The sequence below is a fragment of the Carcharodon carcharias genome, chromosome 5 (genome assembly GCF_017639515.1).
Source record: "Carcharodon carcharias isolate sCarCar2 chromosome 5, sCarCar2.pri, whole genome shotgun sequence".
NCBI classification, from domain to species: domain Eukaryota; kingdom Metazoa; phylum Chordata; class Chondrichthyes; order Lamniformes; family Lamnidae; genus Carcharodon; species Carcharodon carcharias.
Genome location: NC_054471.1, coordinates 201,451,820 through 201,467,732, shown reverse-complemented (window position 1 = coordinate 201,467,732; position 15,913 = coordinate 201,451,820). Strand labels below are relative to the sequence as shown.

Genomic DNA, 15,913 nt, shown 5'->3' with positions numbered 1-15,913 from the left:
GGGTGATTCTGCAGGATTTTCCCCGTTTATTCCACAGGCTCTTTTGATATTGGACGTCCCTCACTTCGGGAGACCCAGCGGCCTCCTAATCCAGTCCGGCCTTTTTTTTTGTTGACATTTAAAATGGCAGCATTGCTTTCTGCTCTGACTGCTGCTTTGTTTGAAAGTGCAAGCTGTCTGCCAGCCTCTCCAACCCACTAAGCCTACAAGGCTGCCACAAACTCTGCAATGTAAATACAGATTCTCTCCCTTTCCCAATGCTTTGCTGTCCCGTCCTGTGGACTCAGGGGTCCTGCGACCCTGATAACTATTATTTTAATGTCAGGAGTGCTCCAGGAGATGTCTCAGCCATTTGGAGTGGAGCTCGTTTCTATTTGCACCTAAAATGACAGCATACCTGGTGAGTATATCAACCTTTCTTTTTAACTTGAATTCTTCTGTCCAATCCTATTTTACCCTCATTGCCAGCTTGTTGTATTATGGCCGAGTTATACTATTAGTGATAGAGTTGATCTGCAGGCACTTTTTGGGTGGAAACATTAAGGTCATGTACAATAGACTCAGCAGCAACAACATGTGTGCTTTCAAATCCAATTCTATCTCTAAACTAACTGCTGGGGTAGCCCTCGTTAATCTCCTATTGGTTACTACAGATCATGTGATCTTCCTTAACAAGTATTATTCTTAAAGGTACATTACACACCAAATAAAACCATAATTACTACAGGTTCCTTCATGCCCAAGTCCCCCATCCCAAGCATCAGTGTGGTGACTAGTAAATCAAGGTTAACATGAAAAGGCCCTGCAAGAAGTTGGTGAGACCCTTACATTCTGCTGCTTTCCTGCTGGACTAGAGAATATGCCCTGATAATCTATCAGAAGTTCAAATAAAACAAAATGGGCTGTGGAAGCTCAGTCGCTGAGTGTGTTTACAGCAGAGATTGCCAGATTTCTAAATACCAACGACATAAAGACCAAGGGGATAGTGTGGGGGGACAGGGCATTGAAGTGGATGATCAGCCTTGAGCGTATTGAATGGCTGAGCAGGCTCGACTGGCTGAATGGCCTATTTCTGCTCCCATATTCCTATGTTCCTAAGGTCTTCGGGCTGACGACTGTGTATAAGTTAAATAAATAAGTTGGGGAAGGGAAGGAGTTTACCAGGTGAAAAAACAAGCACAGCTATTTTACCTACACCAATACGGTACAAGCTGGATATAAACTTTATTGTAATTTAGTGAGGGAAAATGTTTTAATAATGCACCAGATAGTCTATTTGTCAGTAATAGGGCGCTAATAAGTATTCATCCTTTCGAAACTGAACACCTACAAAATGTTTCTTTTCATATGTGCTTCGATGTTACAAGTGTGATTTTTGTTGGTGCTTTTATTACCTTAACACCACAAGATTTTGAAGTTGTCAATCTAGTTGCATTTTTGCAAGTGCAAACACATTTGCAGCAACTGAGGGTTAAGACCAGAGGAGTGAGATGTGTGGAAATCCCTGACAGGTGTGCAGAGAGTGATTAAAAATAAAGATAAAACACCTTTCTTAATAAACTGGATTTTTGAGTGTTTACCAGACCATTGGCAAACCATTCAACAACTCATTTCTTGATTGCCTTTCTTCCTGCAGAAAAGAGAGTTGTAGCATTGTACGACTATGAACCAACAAGTGAACGTGATCTGGGATTTAAGAAAGGTGAACAACTGATTGTCCTAACAGAGTAAGTAAATGTAATTGCTTCTTTTTTTGGTTAAATAGAAGCAACTGCTTTCCAAGGCTCTGAAATGTAATCCTTAAAATGTCTTGAATAATGGAGTAGATGATAATAATGATGCCGTTCCTTAACCTTTTTAATATAGGCTATCTTATGCAAAGTGAAACTAGCCAGCATAGTACAGGAGTGGTACTAAATCTATCAGTTAATATTACTGCATTAGTTATGGGTGCAGTGTTTATATAGTGCAATTGGTGAGAAATATTGGTTCAGGTTTTGCTGTTGTAATGATGGCAAAACTGTCAGCGTCACTACCATTACAACTGTGAAATTCTGGGATCAGTACACATGGTGTGAAACACATAAATGCAGAAGTTGCTATGAATGATTCTTCACTCCTCCACATGGTGTGTTGTTGAAGTCCCCGCAGACTGCAATCCATAGAAATCATTAAACTGATGAGACCTTCCATCTTTTACACTGTTGCTAAAAATACCTGAAAATGTTAATTCTTGTTAGTGAGATGTAGCTGGGTTTTTAGCAACATACTAACTCATAACTACTGCTGAAGAACATCTCTGGCCCTGGAAACCTAATTTTATATTTGTGCAATATCAATTTTTTCAATTTTGATAGCAATTCCATAGTTTTTATTTATTTAAGTTTATGCTATTTCAGCTTTAAATGCGCACGTTCCAAACTTTATTTTGCTCGATGTAAAATTTATTTAAAAACTCAAGGATAATCAGTGCACTTTACTTCCTGATTTGTTGTCTGTGAAAATTCTTCAATGTGATTGGCTGCTCTCGTTTGATAACATAACTGTTGCTAGACGGCAGGAGATCTCCTTGACATGTCGCTGGATTCAAATTAATGTTAGGAAAGGTGAAATCCATACTACAGAGATCACCAGATCTTTGTGGATAGCTTTCTTTGATCTTTGAGGTCAGTGGTGAGTGCTGCCTGAAGCTGATTGCAAAATATGATCCATAAGAAGTTGCATTGTTCAAGAGACTTTTCCCCCATCATTCTGTTAATTCATTACTCGTAACTTGTGTGTTCTTGTTTCTGTGAGCTAGAAAGGTGGTTTAGGATTAGAGGGTATGAACCTCTTTGGGCCTATAGTTCATTTGATCTAAATGCTTAAGAAACAGACATACTGTTTTTCATATAAACTTGTCTTTTTTTTTCATTTTTGGTTTGTACCTGATCAGGGTGTTGGAGTAGGAAAAATGAGATACGTTATATTCCTACTTTTTTACCCCTAGTATCAGAATCAAGTAGACCTTGGTCAGCTGTAGTCCAGCAGATAAAACAACAAACACCCCCTACTCGGCTGCAACAATCTGCTTGAACTCTGGACTGGGACGATTGCACCACTGCAGCATTTTCCTATTCCATATTGGCCATCCTTGTGCACCTTTGTGAATTGACACCAACAAGTTTGATATTGCAAAAAATTCATTTAGTTAGCAGAGAACTGAGCAATTGTTGATAAAGCTTTATCAACCTTTTATTTTTAAAGAAGGATATGAATTGCTGCGTATTTGCCAATGTTTTCATTGCATGTTGGTCTAAAGGTAAGTTTAGATTTTTCTAAGTTTGGAAAGGGTGTTTTGATAAAGTTAGACTTAGGGCGGAATTGCCCCAGATTTGCACTGAGTGCGGTAGTGGGCGGGGAAAACAATGTTTTACCCGCCGGCTGTAATGGCGGCTTCTCACATCGAATCACCCCAAACCTGCCTCATTAATTATCCATTCCTGGGAAACACGCCATTTCCACAGTGAGTGGGCTCTCATTCGCTCGCCACTCCATCACCTCACTGCTTCATCACACCGGGTGTCATATTTAAAGCCCAGCTGCACACACACCTCAGGGCTTCCAGCCCAGGGCTGCTGGATGGAAGACATGCTCCTGAAAGGCAAAAAGCCTTTTGCAGCCCCCAAGTTCAATGGCGCCTCCTTTGGGCACCTTTCGGACACAGTGGAGGCTCGCTCTGATGTCCTCTATCCCCCACTCTGGCCGCAGGATGGGCAGTAACATCACCAATCCGGCTTGGGAGGCGGTGGTAGTGATGGTCAATGATAACACCCTGCAAAAGACAGACACTCAGTGCCATGAGAGGATGAATGATCTCTTCCGTTCCACCAGGGTAAGTCACTCTCCTCATCACTCTCAACTCACACACTCACAAACCCATCACACATCCACAGGGCCCTCACTCACGGCCAGTTCAAGGGGCATCACCATTCACTCTCTCACACTCACCATCATTGTCCTCATCCTGACCATGGGACCACTCACCACCCACACAGGCCAGACATTCTTATCATCTGGCCTGGCAGGAGTCCTGATACACTCTCCCCATCTCTATCCATGCAGGACAAAGTGGCTCACAACAGGAGGGAAAGGTCGCAGACCGGTGGAGGGATGCCTGAAATTCAGATCCTCACGGACTTTGAAAACAGAGCCATCCAGCTGGCCGGCGATGACCGGGATCGGTCCTGTGCTGACAGTGAGGTCAGTGCTCTAGCAAGTGAGGATCCAGCAGTGCAACATCCATCAGACAACCATGCTGTGAGTGATGTGTCCTGTTTCACAGGCCCCTGCCATGCACTGATTATCCCTCCTTGCTTTCACAGACACATCTGGGAAGCAGCCGACAGAGTCCATGACCCAGGGCCTCCAATCAAGCCCTGAAGAAACCTCTGAAGAGGAATCTGGAGGCACCCTCCCTGAAGTCCCGTCACAGCGTCACCCACACCCTCCACCAGCACAGAGACACACACCTCAGTGGGACTAAACTTTAGAGTAGCCTTGGGACCACAATCTAGTGAGCACATCACACTTTCTGATCCACAGGAGGCTGTGGCAGGGACTTCCCAGGTGTCCAGTACTCGAAGGACTGCTGGAGGCCAGAAATTTGCTGAGTCCAAGTCAGCCTCTGGACTCGGTCCTGTCACAGTTGCCGGAGCTGCAAAGACAAGCTCGGGAACATCAGGAAAGGATGTCCCTGCACTCCTCAGATTGCAAGGCACAATGGAGGAGTCTGTCCACCTTCAGGCTGAGGTGATAGTGCTGGCATTGCCAATGCACCAAGGTCAATACTGGTAGGATGGCAGCTGCCATGGAGACCATGGTCCAGGATGTTGCTCCTGCACTGCTGCATGGGCTGAACTCTATCGCTGATGCTATGATTGGCCTCCAACAGTCTGTATGCGAGAGGGGTGCCGGGCAGCTCGATTTCACTCCAGCTACCCCTTCTCCTCAAGGAATCAGCCAGGGGCCCTCAGGCACCCATAGGGAGGAGGGTCAGCAGGTGTACCCTGCTGTGGCCTTCCATCCAACTGACTCTGGGAGCATCTGGCCCATCCGAATCCCATCTTCCTGTGACCTCAGCAGTTCCAGCTTCACAGGCCAAGGAGGGTGTCACTGCCACACAGCAGGATCCTGTAAGCAGGCCGGGGCCCTCCGGGTCTCAGCCCTCCAGCGGACGCCCGCCAAAGTCATCACAGACAGGGTGTAGAGGTCAGCAGGCTGCCTCCACCTCCACTGTGGATGTCCAGGGAGCAATAAGATGTAGCAGCAGGGCTAGGAATGTTAAGAAGATATAACTCTTTCAGGGTCAAACAATTAAACTAAATTAACAAAACAAGGCATAAATGAAACTCAGCCCCTAAGTTAGGGTCACTGAAAAACCAAAGACAAAATTTAAAGGAAACTTACAACATCAAACCAAAATGTGATTAAAGGGGTCAATAAAACACCCCAGTCCCCGCGGTGCCCACCGAGCACGGAAGGCCTCGATGGTGCCGGCAGACACCGCGTGCTCCCTCTCCAGGGATACCCGGCCGCAAACGTAGCCGCGGAAGAGGGGCAGCCAGTCGGGTCGGACAACCCCCTCGATCGCCCGCTTCCTGGACCTGTTAATCGTCAACTTGGCCAGGCCCAGGAGCAGGTTCACAAGGAGGCACTCCTCCCTCCCGGCCCCCCTTCCGCACTGGGTGAAGTTAAGAAGATGTAACTCTTATAGAGTCAAAACAATTAAACTAAATTAACAAAATTGGGATAAATCAGGCACAGCCCCTAATTCAGGTCAGCTGTAAAACCAAGAACAAAGTTTAAAGGAAACTTACAAACTTTAAATCAAAATGTGACTAAAGGGGTCAATAAAACACCCCAGTCCCCGCGGTGCCCACCGAGCACAGAAGGCCTCGATGGTGCCGGCAGACACCGCGTGCTCCCTCTCCAGGGACATCCGGCCGCGAACGTAGCCACGGAAGAGGGGCAGCCAGTCGGGTCGGACAACCCCCTCGATCGCCCACTGCCTGGACCTGTTAATGGCCAACTTGGCCAGGCCCAGGAGCAGGTTCACGAGGAGGCACTCCTCCCTCCCGGCCCCCCTCGGCACTGGGTGAAGTTAAGGAGAATTAGTTGCACAGCCTGGGCTCGGGCATTAATCACTTGTACATAATGTTCACTCTTGTCAATAAACTTCCAAGAATGTCTCCCTGCCTATGGCTCTTTGTTCTGATGAGCAGTGTCCGTGTCACTCAGATGTGAAACCTTTCAGCACAAGATAAAGGCAGGAATCTTAATCCAGGGCCCCTTCCCTGTGTCTGTGCAGCCTTCAGACCAAAGTGATGGTCCAGCCTCACACTCTCTGGACACATTCCTGATGCCTGCACCTCGATGGTGCTGGTCATTGCTGCCAGAATGTAGTGGGCAGGGGTCACAGAGTTCCCTCATTCTCTCTGTGTGCTCTCAGTACTTTTTAGGTGAGGCTGACCCCATCTCTTCAGCATCTGTGACCGGTGACACTGTGCTCCTGTAGGGCTCAGGTGCTGAAGGCAGACAAAGGATCAGATGCTTCTAAAATTTCATGGCTGCGTCCCTATGATATGGCCCTGATCATGTAGTGCAAACAAGCTGCTCTCAGCCAGACAGGAGTCAGACATTCTCAGTGGCTTTGTGAAGGTCTATGGAGTGTCCTCACTGCATGTTGTCATCATTCTCCTGGAATCTAATGACTAGTAGGGCCTCCACTGTGTCTCCATGATAGGAGCATTATAACAGAGGTTATGTGCGGTACCATAAGCCAGACTAGAGTCAAATATTCACAGGAGCAATGTGAGGATCTATGGTGTCTCCTCACTGCATATCGCCATCATCCCCAACAAATCTAGCAGCCATGAGGGCCTCCCAAGCACGTCTGCCTCATCACCAACTTCGTCACCTTTGAGGACCTGTTCACCCTCATTACTGTCAATGTCCTCCTTATTGGAGGAGACCTCCAGTTCCTCCATCTCCTCCTCAGCCAGGTCCTCTCCCCATTGCAGTGCCAGGTTGTAAAGGGCGCAGCAGATGATGACGATGTGTGACACCTTCTGTGGACTGTATTGCAGGGCTCCACCAGACCGGTCCAGGCACCGGAACCTCATCTTCAGCATCCTGATGGTTTGCTCCACCAAGTTGCGAGTTGCAGCATGAGCCTCATTATAGCGTCGCTCTGCTGCAGTCTGAGGTGGCCTCACGGGTGTCATCAGCCACGGCCTCTGTGGGTGGCCCTTGTCCCCGAGGAGCCATCCCTGCAGCCTCTGTGGACCCTGGGAGACTGCAGGGATCGGCGAGCAGCTCAGGATGTAGGAGCAGTGGATATTCCATGGAAACCATGCACAGACCTGCAGGATGGGTTTGTGGTGGCTGCACACCAGCTGCACGTTCAGCGAATGGAATCCCTTGTGGTTGTCATAGTCGACTGTGTGAGTGCAGTCAATCGCACCCTGCAGCTGTGGGAAACCTGAGATCTGGGCAAATCCAATTGCTCTTGCATCTTGGCTCTATTGTTCCTGGGCGATTTGTACAAAGTTATGTGCCCTCGTGAAGATGGCATCTGTGACCTCATGGATCCATTTGTGTGTGGAGGCTTGTGATATCCCACAGAGGGTACCTGTGGAGCCCTGGAAGGAGCCACTGGTGTAGAAATTAAGCGCCATGGTTACTTTCATCGCCACAGACGGAGATTAATCACACCGAGGCATCATTTCGTACGTAGAAACCCCATTTATTACTTGTGCACAAGGGAGCCAGTACGATGAGAGCTACTGTACAGTCTCATAGCAGAATACATGCAGATTTGTTAAAAGCATTTTTACAGCCAATCAGTAAGTTTTGCAACAAACCTATCCGCTTATTTGCATAAGTTAACTGACCAATCCATATTCCAGTAAATTTCCATTTCCCTCACAACAGATGTTTGGTTTTGCAGTTGCTTATTGTCTGATTATTATATTCTCTTATTATACCCTGATTACATTCGGCCTGAGAAAGAACCACTTGGAATGTCTCAGGGCTCATCTTACAACTGTGGTCAGACAAGATGGCATTGTTTCTCAAGGTTGGAGTATCTTTCTCATAGGACTAGGCATACAATTCAACTTCTCTATTAACCCTTCCAGCACCAAATGGGTTCCCTGCAGTTGCCTAGGCCACCACACCATGGGCAGTGGATGCTTTCCATGTTCCCATGATGCTAGCAGGTGTGACCAACCATTTCGCGAGACATACACAGTCTTGACCAACACCGGTTCTCGGTCATCTGCAGGAATGAAAGACGGCATCTTCAGACCCTGGGTCTAGCTAGGTGCTGACCAGCCACGGCTCGCTGTGACCCTTTCAGCGGCATGCGCAGGAGTCCCAACCACCCCTTCTCTCTGAGGGTGCTGCTCCTTCCTCTGCCCAGCCAGGCACCTCCATCGCTCTCCTCCACTTTCTCCGTGCTCTGTAAGCCACGAGTCATACAGCTAGTTCACCAGGCTCCCTGCTCCTGATGTCCTCCTCCTGCAGGATGAAAGAGAGAGACACATGGGTTAGCATGGATGTTCTAACAACCTCTCTTGGTTAAGTCTGAAGGCCCCTCAATGCATCCCGGAGATTGCTGGATACCACTAGGATGTCCAGAGTTTAGTGCGCTGCATGGCTGCCTGAAACCCCTCCCACCTCCGCCCCACTCCACCTGACTAATTGGCAGCAGCTTTGCCTATTGGACTGCAGGCTGTGCTCTCAGTTCAGGCACAGACATTCTCCTAACCCACACTGCAAGGCTGCACTGTGAGCTTGAACCATGGGGGAGACTGGTCCACACAGGGATGATGACATTGCAAGGGGCTGTGAGCACCTCCACCAGCGACTGCTCCATGGCTTTAGCGAGGAGATTGTACAATGTGCCCAGTCGTCCAACTGTTCTACAGTTCACTTAAACGTTCATTTGTTTGCTATCTGTGCCCAGGGGGTGAAAAGCTCTAGAGCACTTGGTGACACTTCCATGTCTCTGTGCTGCTTGAGTGGGCGGATAAGCTAGAAGCCCAACTCTGCTCATGTCAGTGTGACTGTACCTGAACTGTCTCAGCTGCAGAGGAATGGTGACTTTATACAAGGTTTTCCTAATGTGTGATCGCTTCCCTCCTCCCCGCCTCATGCGAGCTTGTGCTCAATGTTCAACCGCAGGGCAGCCCTTTCCCCCATGCCTCCAATGCACCTCAACCTTGAAGTTCAACAGGCGAACCAGGCGAGCACAATGCAATGTTACTGTGCACTCATCTGCGAGTTCCCCTCAAAGTGCAGCCCACCAAGTGCATGCCTTACACTGTTGTGAAACACATCAGCGTGTAATCACGCTGATATGCGTGGATGGTCCAGCATGAGGCGAGATGTGCTGATGTATTACAATGAAGTTCCCGACATCCGATGATGGGAAATGCGGCCCACCATTGATGGGCTGAGTGGATGATCAGAAACTGTTTTTACAACGTCGTGAAACCAATTTTTGGCCTTCTTGCCATATTGTCCACTCACGCCCCTCAGCATGCCTAATGCCAGTGGGCATGAATGATTCCGCCCTTAGTTTTATTTAGCTGGACACAGCCTAGTTACTGGATCCCAAATTAACCATTTAAACTGTTTTAGTTCAACAAAGTTATAACCATCAGGCAAAGACTCAGGCAGGGATTTTCTGGCCCTGTCATGGGTGGGACTCACTGTGGGAGAGGCGGCGTCCTAGCCAGAAGCCCACTGACTTGCAGCGGGACCGGAAAATCGAGGTGGTGGGTGGGTGTAGAAAATCCTGCCCTCAGACACTGGATTAGCAAATAATACCAAAGTTTATTAAATAAAAGATAACATAAAACAACAATACACCTATCGAATGACTACAAAGAGAAAAAAGAACAAAAGATATCTTTATCAACAATTCACTGCGGACTTCTTGACTTCAAATGGCTGGCCAATCCAGAAGAAATGGAAAATTACTTGAATCCTTCTCGCTGACAGGAAATCTGCCTCTGTCTTGGAAGGAAACCTGGGGCCCATGCTTATAAGAATTTTACCTCAATTCCTGGGCCCAGTGCTACACTGAGTAGCTGTCTCGTGCTGACAGGAATTCTACCTCAGTCCCCGAGAACACACAATATAACCGGTTTCCCTTCACTTGGTGTACACAAACAAGATGGTTCCCGAAACCCTCTTTTATACCTGATTCTGATATCACCTCACCTTAATTCAAAGTTATTGTTAACCACCAATTGCACAATAATATTGTAAGGGTTAATTTCATTGTATTTGTCCACATTACCTTACATATTAATCAACGGATTATTTCAAGATGCATTCTTTATCTTAATATTGCACAAGCGTCTTATTCATTAGACCCAGTACTGGACTAGCCAAAGACAGTTTGTTTTGATAGGGCATCATGTAGGTTAATGTAGGTTCCTCTCTCACAGCATGCTTTCACAGCATGTTTAAGTCTCAGACTTAGGTTCTAAAATAGGAATGTTAGTAGAAAAGTACAAAAATAGATATAATACGACTTTCATTATCTGATTAATTACATATTCTTCAATTACAGAGTAATTGAGGTACTTCTAATAATTATGGCCAGGAATTTGCCCTCGACGGGTGGGCTTAGTGGGGGTGGGTGGCAGCCGGGGTCAGGAAGCTGATCGCGATTGTGGCCCGATGGTGAGCCAATTAAGGCCTGTGAAATGCATGTGGCAGCACTCATTGTTGACTGTGTAGGAGGGGGAGAAGGGCGAGCGGGGAAGTTTGCACATGTGCGCAAGTGTGCTCAGGAAAAGCTTCTTGTGGCACAGAACTGCTTCAGGGAGATGAAGGTATATAAAAAAATTAAAAAACTTTAGGTGTTAAAAAAACATGTCCCCTCATGCGACTCTGTCACCTGAACAGTTAAAACATGTTAGAACTTAGTATGAAATTTTAAAAATTCTTTTAATGACAGATCGGAACCTCATCCTGACCGTGGATGAGGTTTTGCAAAAAATGCAAAGGCTACTTGGCCTTTTCACCTGCCCACCAACCAGCAAAAAAATGAATTCAGTGATATTGTTAATGGCCTTAGAAGGCCTGTTAACTGTCGGTGGCACACGGCCAACTCCTGCGCATGCCCACCTGCCAAAATATCGCGCGAGTGCATGATGACCTCAAGACAAGTCCCGACGTCCATCGTTCATCATTTTATGCTCGTTCAGGTTGGACACGTGCCTGCCCGACAAGCTAAAAATTCTGGCCCATCTGTTGCTGGTCGGTATCTACTTTACAACACTAGTGGCTAGTGCACGGTTTGGCAGCAGGTGTTCAAATCACAAAATGGCTTCTTTTATATAAGATGTTACAATAAAATGGCAGCTTGACCTTGTTAGCCTGTTGGAAAATACAGCCTCTGAAAATATGGTCAACTTAAGCAGGCAAACTGAATCCTATTAAAATAAAATCTAAAACCCAGGTCTGCTAACACTTTTCAAAAAAATATTTACTTATGTTAAACTATTGACTTATTATTTTGTAGCGTTTTAGCTTCTTTGTGCAGCTTAAGTACCCAGAAGACTTTATTGCTGAGAAATTAAATATAAAATGCTACACTGTACTTAGAAAAAAGTAAGAAAGGGGGGAAGGATCGTGATGTTTGGCGCTAACTTCAAGAGGCCACCTGTGTAAGGATTGACTTATCTTATATGATAAAATTCTCAAAGCAACAGTTTGCATCACAGCTTGTTACCGAGTCAAGTGGAATTGGAGCTGGCCCTATCTTGGGAGCTTTGAAGAACAGAGATAAAGATTTGTGCCACAAATATGCCCCAAATGTTTACTTCATATCTTAAAAGATATCCTGGAGGGTTAGTTTCACAAAAGTTGCAGCAAGGCACCTGATGCAAATGGTGAAAATATTAACACCATGATAAGATAATATCAATGTTAATTTTATAGATGAATAATACATCAACATTTTCATAATAATCCCAAAAGTGATTTCATTTTTCTCACTTTTTTCCAGAGAAGGAGATTGGTGGAAGACAAAGTCATTGATTTCTGGCAAAGAAGGATTCGCACCCAGTAACTTTTTAGCAAAGGTGGCTTCGTTAGAAGTGGAAAAGTAAATCCTTCAAATTTTATTATCATTTCTTGTTGTGGAGCGTTACTTCTTTATATTTTTATTCTGTATTACTGCTTCTATTCTTGGTCTAAAAAAGTTACAACAATAACAATTAAAGGTATTTATTTAAAATTTATTGCAAACATTATCATTAGAAGACCTATGAAGCTGTGAAATTTGAATGTTTACATTTGTAAAGCAGTCACAACTTGCTTTGATGTTTTTGAGTTTTCTGTTCAATCTCATTATTTATATTATAGCTCTGATGTCCCTCAGGTATTTTTCTGCAATTGATGTGCTGTCTAACAAGAATAGAAGCTGAACAAAATAAAAATGGAAAATACCGGGAAACCACAGCAGGTCCATCAGCATCTAAAATGAGAAATGATTAGTTAATGCTTTGGGCAGATATTCTTTGTCAGAACTATAGTTGTGGCTGAACGTAAAGACATTTGACCATGTGCAAGTTTGTTATGTGGATCTATCTTTTATGCTATGTGTGGTACCAGAAGTGGTTAGAATGTGGAAGTCACTACCGCAATAAGTAGCTGAGATGATTAGCTTGGACGCGTTTAAGGGAAGTTAGATAAATACATGAAGTAAAAAGGAATGGAGCAGTATGTTGAAAGGGTTTGATGAAGTAGGTGGGAAGAGACTCCTGTGGAACATAAATACCTGTTAGGCAGAATGGCCTGTTTCTGTATTGTAAATACTTTGCAATTCTTTGCAAAGATGTAATGGAACAATTCCTTAAATGGTGGAACTTTGGTTCTTACATGGCAAAGCAGAAACCTGTTTCCTTGGCATCATCTGAATAACATCAGAATTGCTAAGCATAAAGATCTTTCTTGGAGTCTGACTAGAAATTTTAATCAATCTCAGTATAAATATAAGGTATAGCATTTGCAAGTTGCATCCTATTGTATTAACTAAACTTAAATGCCCGAGGGAATTGTAGGAAAGATTTAGGCATTTAAATGGGTCTTCATTAAAACACCAGGAGTGGAATATTCCGGGCATGTTCAGTGGCATGAGCAGACAATATGGTAAGAAGGCCAGAAATCGGCTTCACGATGTCGTGAAACCATCTTACTATCGTCCGCTCAGCCTGTCAATGGCAGGCTGCGTTCCCCGCCATTGGACATGGGAACCTCATTGTAATACATCTGCATATCAGTATAAGGCCAGCCCGCAGGAATCATCCCTGCCCCGCTGGATCGTCCATCCACGTCGGTGTGATTGCACGCTGGTGCAGAACGTGTCTTAACAAATGTGACGTGCAGAAATCGGGACCTACCACCAGGACCTTTCTCACATTGTGGACATCCGAGGAACAGGAGATACTGGAGCCTGACAGCAAAGGCACATTGGAGGAATGTCCACAGCATGCTGGGTGGATTCTCATGGACATGGCTCTGCCATGGAGCAGCTCATGGAAGTGGAAAGTCACTGTTGAGAAGCTGCTCACAATGGATGATGGGAGTCCAGGGGTAGGAAGGAGGTGCAGAGAAGGGAGGGAGTAAGGCTGGAGGAAGCAGTAAAGCTGGAGGAAAGAATCAGGAGGGGGGAAGGACTAAGGGTGGTTGAAGAACTAAGGGTGTCTGAAGAAGTCAGGAAGAGGGAAGGACTGAGCAGGGTGTGGAGGGTAGTCTTGGGTGGGGGGAGGATGGAGTTTCAAGGTGGGAAGGGGTTCTAGGTGGGGAAGGGGTTCAGGGGCGCTGTTCAGGAGGACATGCAAGGGAGGGCTCTGAGGAGTCCATGACTGCCCTCTGGAGAGCGAACTGAGGGTGGGCATGGAGTGACAGTGTGGTAAGAATGATGAGGGGCAGAGTGAGGCAGTAGGATGGGAGGGTGAAGGTTCAACGGCAGCGGTAGAAGGGACAGTGAGGGTGGTTGGTGGGGGCTCAGAGGCAGACACAGACCCTGGGGTGGAAAGGAGGAGGTCGGAGAGGTGAATGTGGTTGGGGGTGGGATTTTCGGGAAGGAAGGGAATGTGCACATTCACCTGGACATCGCCAAAGGAAAAGTGTTGTGCCTGGTAGGTCACGGAGGTAAAAGGTGATGCCGGGGGTCAACTGTGATGGGGGAAAGGAAATGGGTGATTGGGGGAGGGAAAAAGGTGGGGGAGTGACTGAAAGACTGAATCACAACCATGCTGTCTAAATTGAAAGGGAAACGAGAGTTGTGGTGGGGAGATCGGGTGCTGCATGGGAGTGTGATCAGTGGATGGGTGGAGATACAGGTCAGCTCAGATGGACAACTGAAAGTGAACCCCAGCAGGCAGCAGTGAAGATGCTCAGGGCAGTGAGATGAGTGTGGTGGAGGAAGGCTCCGTGTGTGTGGGAGAGTGATTGCATGAGGCTCTGAAAAGCCCTTCCACACACTCACACTTCTCCCTCCAGAATCACTCATTGACCAGCTGCTCCCTCTGCGGTGATAGAGGATGAGGTTGAGGGGGTCACAGGAAAAGGGGACTCAGAGTGGGAGGACATCCTCAGATTCCTGAGTGGATGACCCAGAGAGGGATGATGTGGTGCAGGATCCTCATGAGGGTGTTCACCACCAACCTCACTGTCACCACAGGCAGGGTCCACATCCTCACCAGTCAGCGCGATGGCTCCTCAAAGTGAGTGCGGGGCCTAATTTGGGCCACCCCACCCCCGGTCTGCTCTTCCTGTTGATATGAGCATGAAAACAGATGGAGAGAGTGTGAGCAGGACACATGGCACTGTGTGGAATGTTTGTGTGGTGAGCAGAGCCATGGACAGTTTGAGGATGTGAGCTGCAGAGGATATGAGCCTGATGCAGATGTAAGGGTGTGTGTGAGAATTAGTGGTTTGGCCCTTGAGGTATGAGATCCCTGTAAATGTGTGATGGGTTTGTGAGTGTGATTGAGAGTGATGAGAAGAGTGAGTTACCATGGTGAAACCGATGAGACCAGCACTGGGTGGCTGTCCTCTATTGTGGGAAATTGGCACTGACCATCACTGCCACCACCTCCCAAGCTGGATTGGTGATGCAGCTGCCCATCCTGGAGGCAGAGCGGGGTTAGAGGACATCACGCCGGCCTTCCATTGAAATATAGAAACATAAAAAATAATAGCAGGAGTCGGTCATTCGACACTTTGAACCTGATCCAGCATGCAATATCATCATGGCTGATCTCCTCTCTCAACACCATACCTCTGTGCTCTCCACATACCCTTTGCCGCCTTTAAGGTCTAAAAATCTATTTCTTTCTGAAATATATTCAGTGACTTGGCCTCCACAGCCTCTGTGGTAGAGAATTCCACAGGTTCACCACCCTCCTCATCTCAGTCCTAAATGGCCTGCTCTGTCTCCTGAAACTGTGACTCCTTGTTCTAAACCCCCAAAGGCAGAGGAAATATCCTCCCTGCATCCAGTCTGTCCACCCCTGTCACAATTCTATATGTTTCAATGAGATGTCTTCTCATTCTTCTAAACTCCAGTGAATACAGGCCTACTCGGCCCAATCTCTCCTCATACGACAATCCTGCCATCCCAGGAATCAACCTGGTGAACCTTCACTTCCTCTATGGCAAGTATATTGTTTTGACACAGCAGTTAGTAAAGGCTGAGCTGTTTAAATCCCAGAGGGAAACTTGAATAACTGTCATAACCTATATTTTCAATTGGTATGTTTGAGATGCAGCTCTGAATTCAGGAGTAAGACCATTAAGCCTCAAGAGGTTTTTTTATATAAAACTAAATTAAACATTTATT

At 46.3% G+C, this 15,913-nt stretch overlaps 1 protein-coding gene across 5 annotated transcripts in view; it reads left to right on the top strand.

The window, feature by feature from the left end:
- Positions 1 to 15,913, top strand: part of blk (BLK proto-oncogene, Src family tyrosine kinase) — a 128,625-nt gene that overhangs the window by 38,451 nt on the left and 74,261 nt on the right. For all 5 annotated transcript variants that reach the window (XM_041188487.1, XM_041188488.1, XM_041188491.1 and 2 more), the window contains exons 4-5: positions 1,637 to 1,727; positions 12,071 to 12,169. In XM_041188487.1, coding sequence (XP_041044421.1) covers positions 1,637 to 1,727; positions 12,071 to 12,169 — 190 coding nt within the window. The remainder of the gene's footprint in view (positions 1 to 1,636; positions 1,728 to 12,070; positions 12,170 to 15,913) is intronic.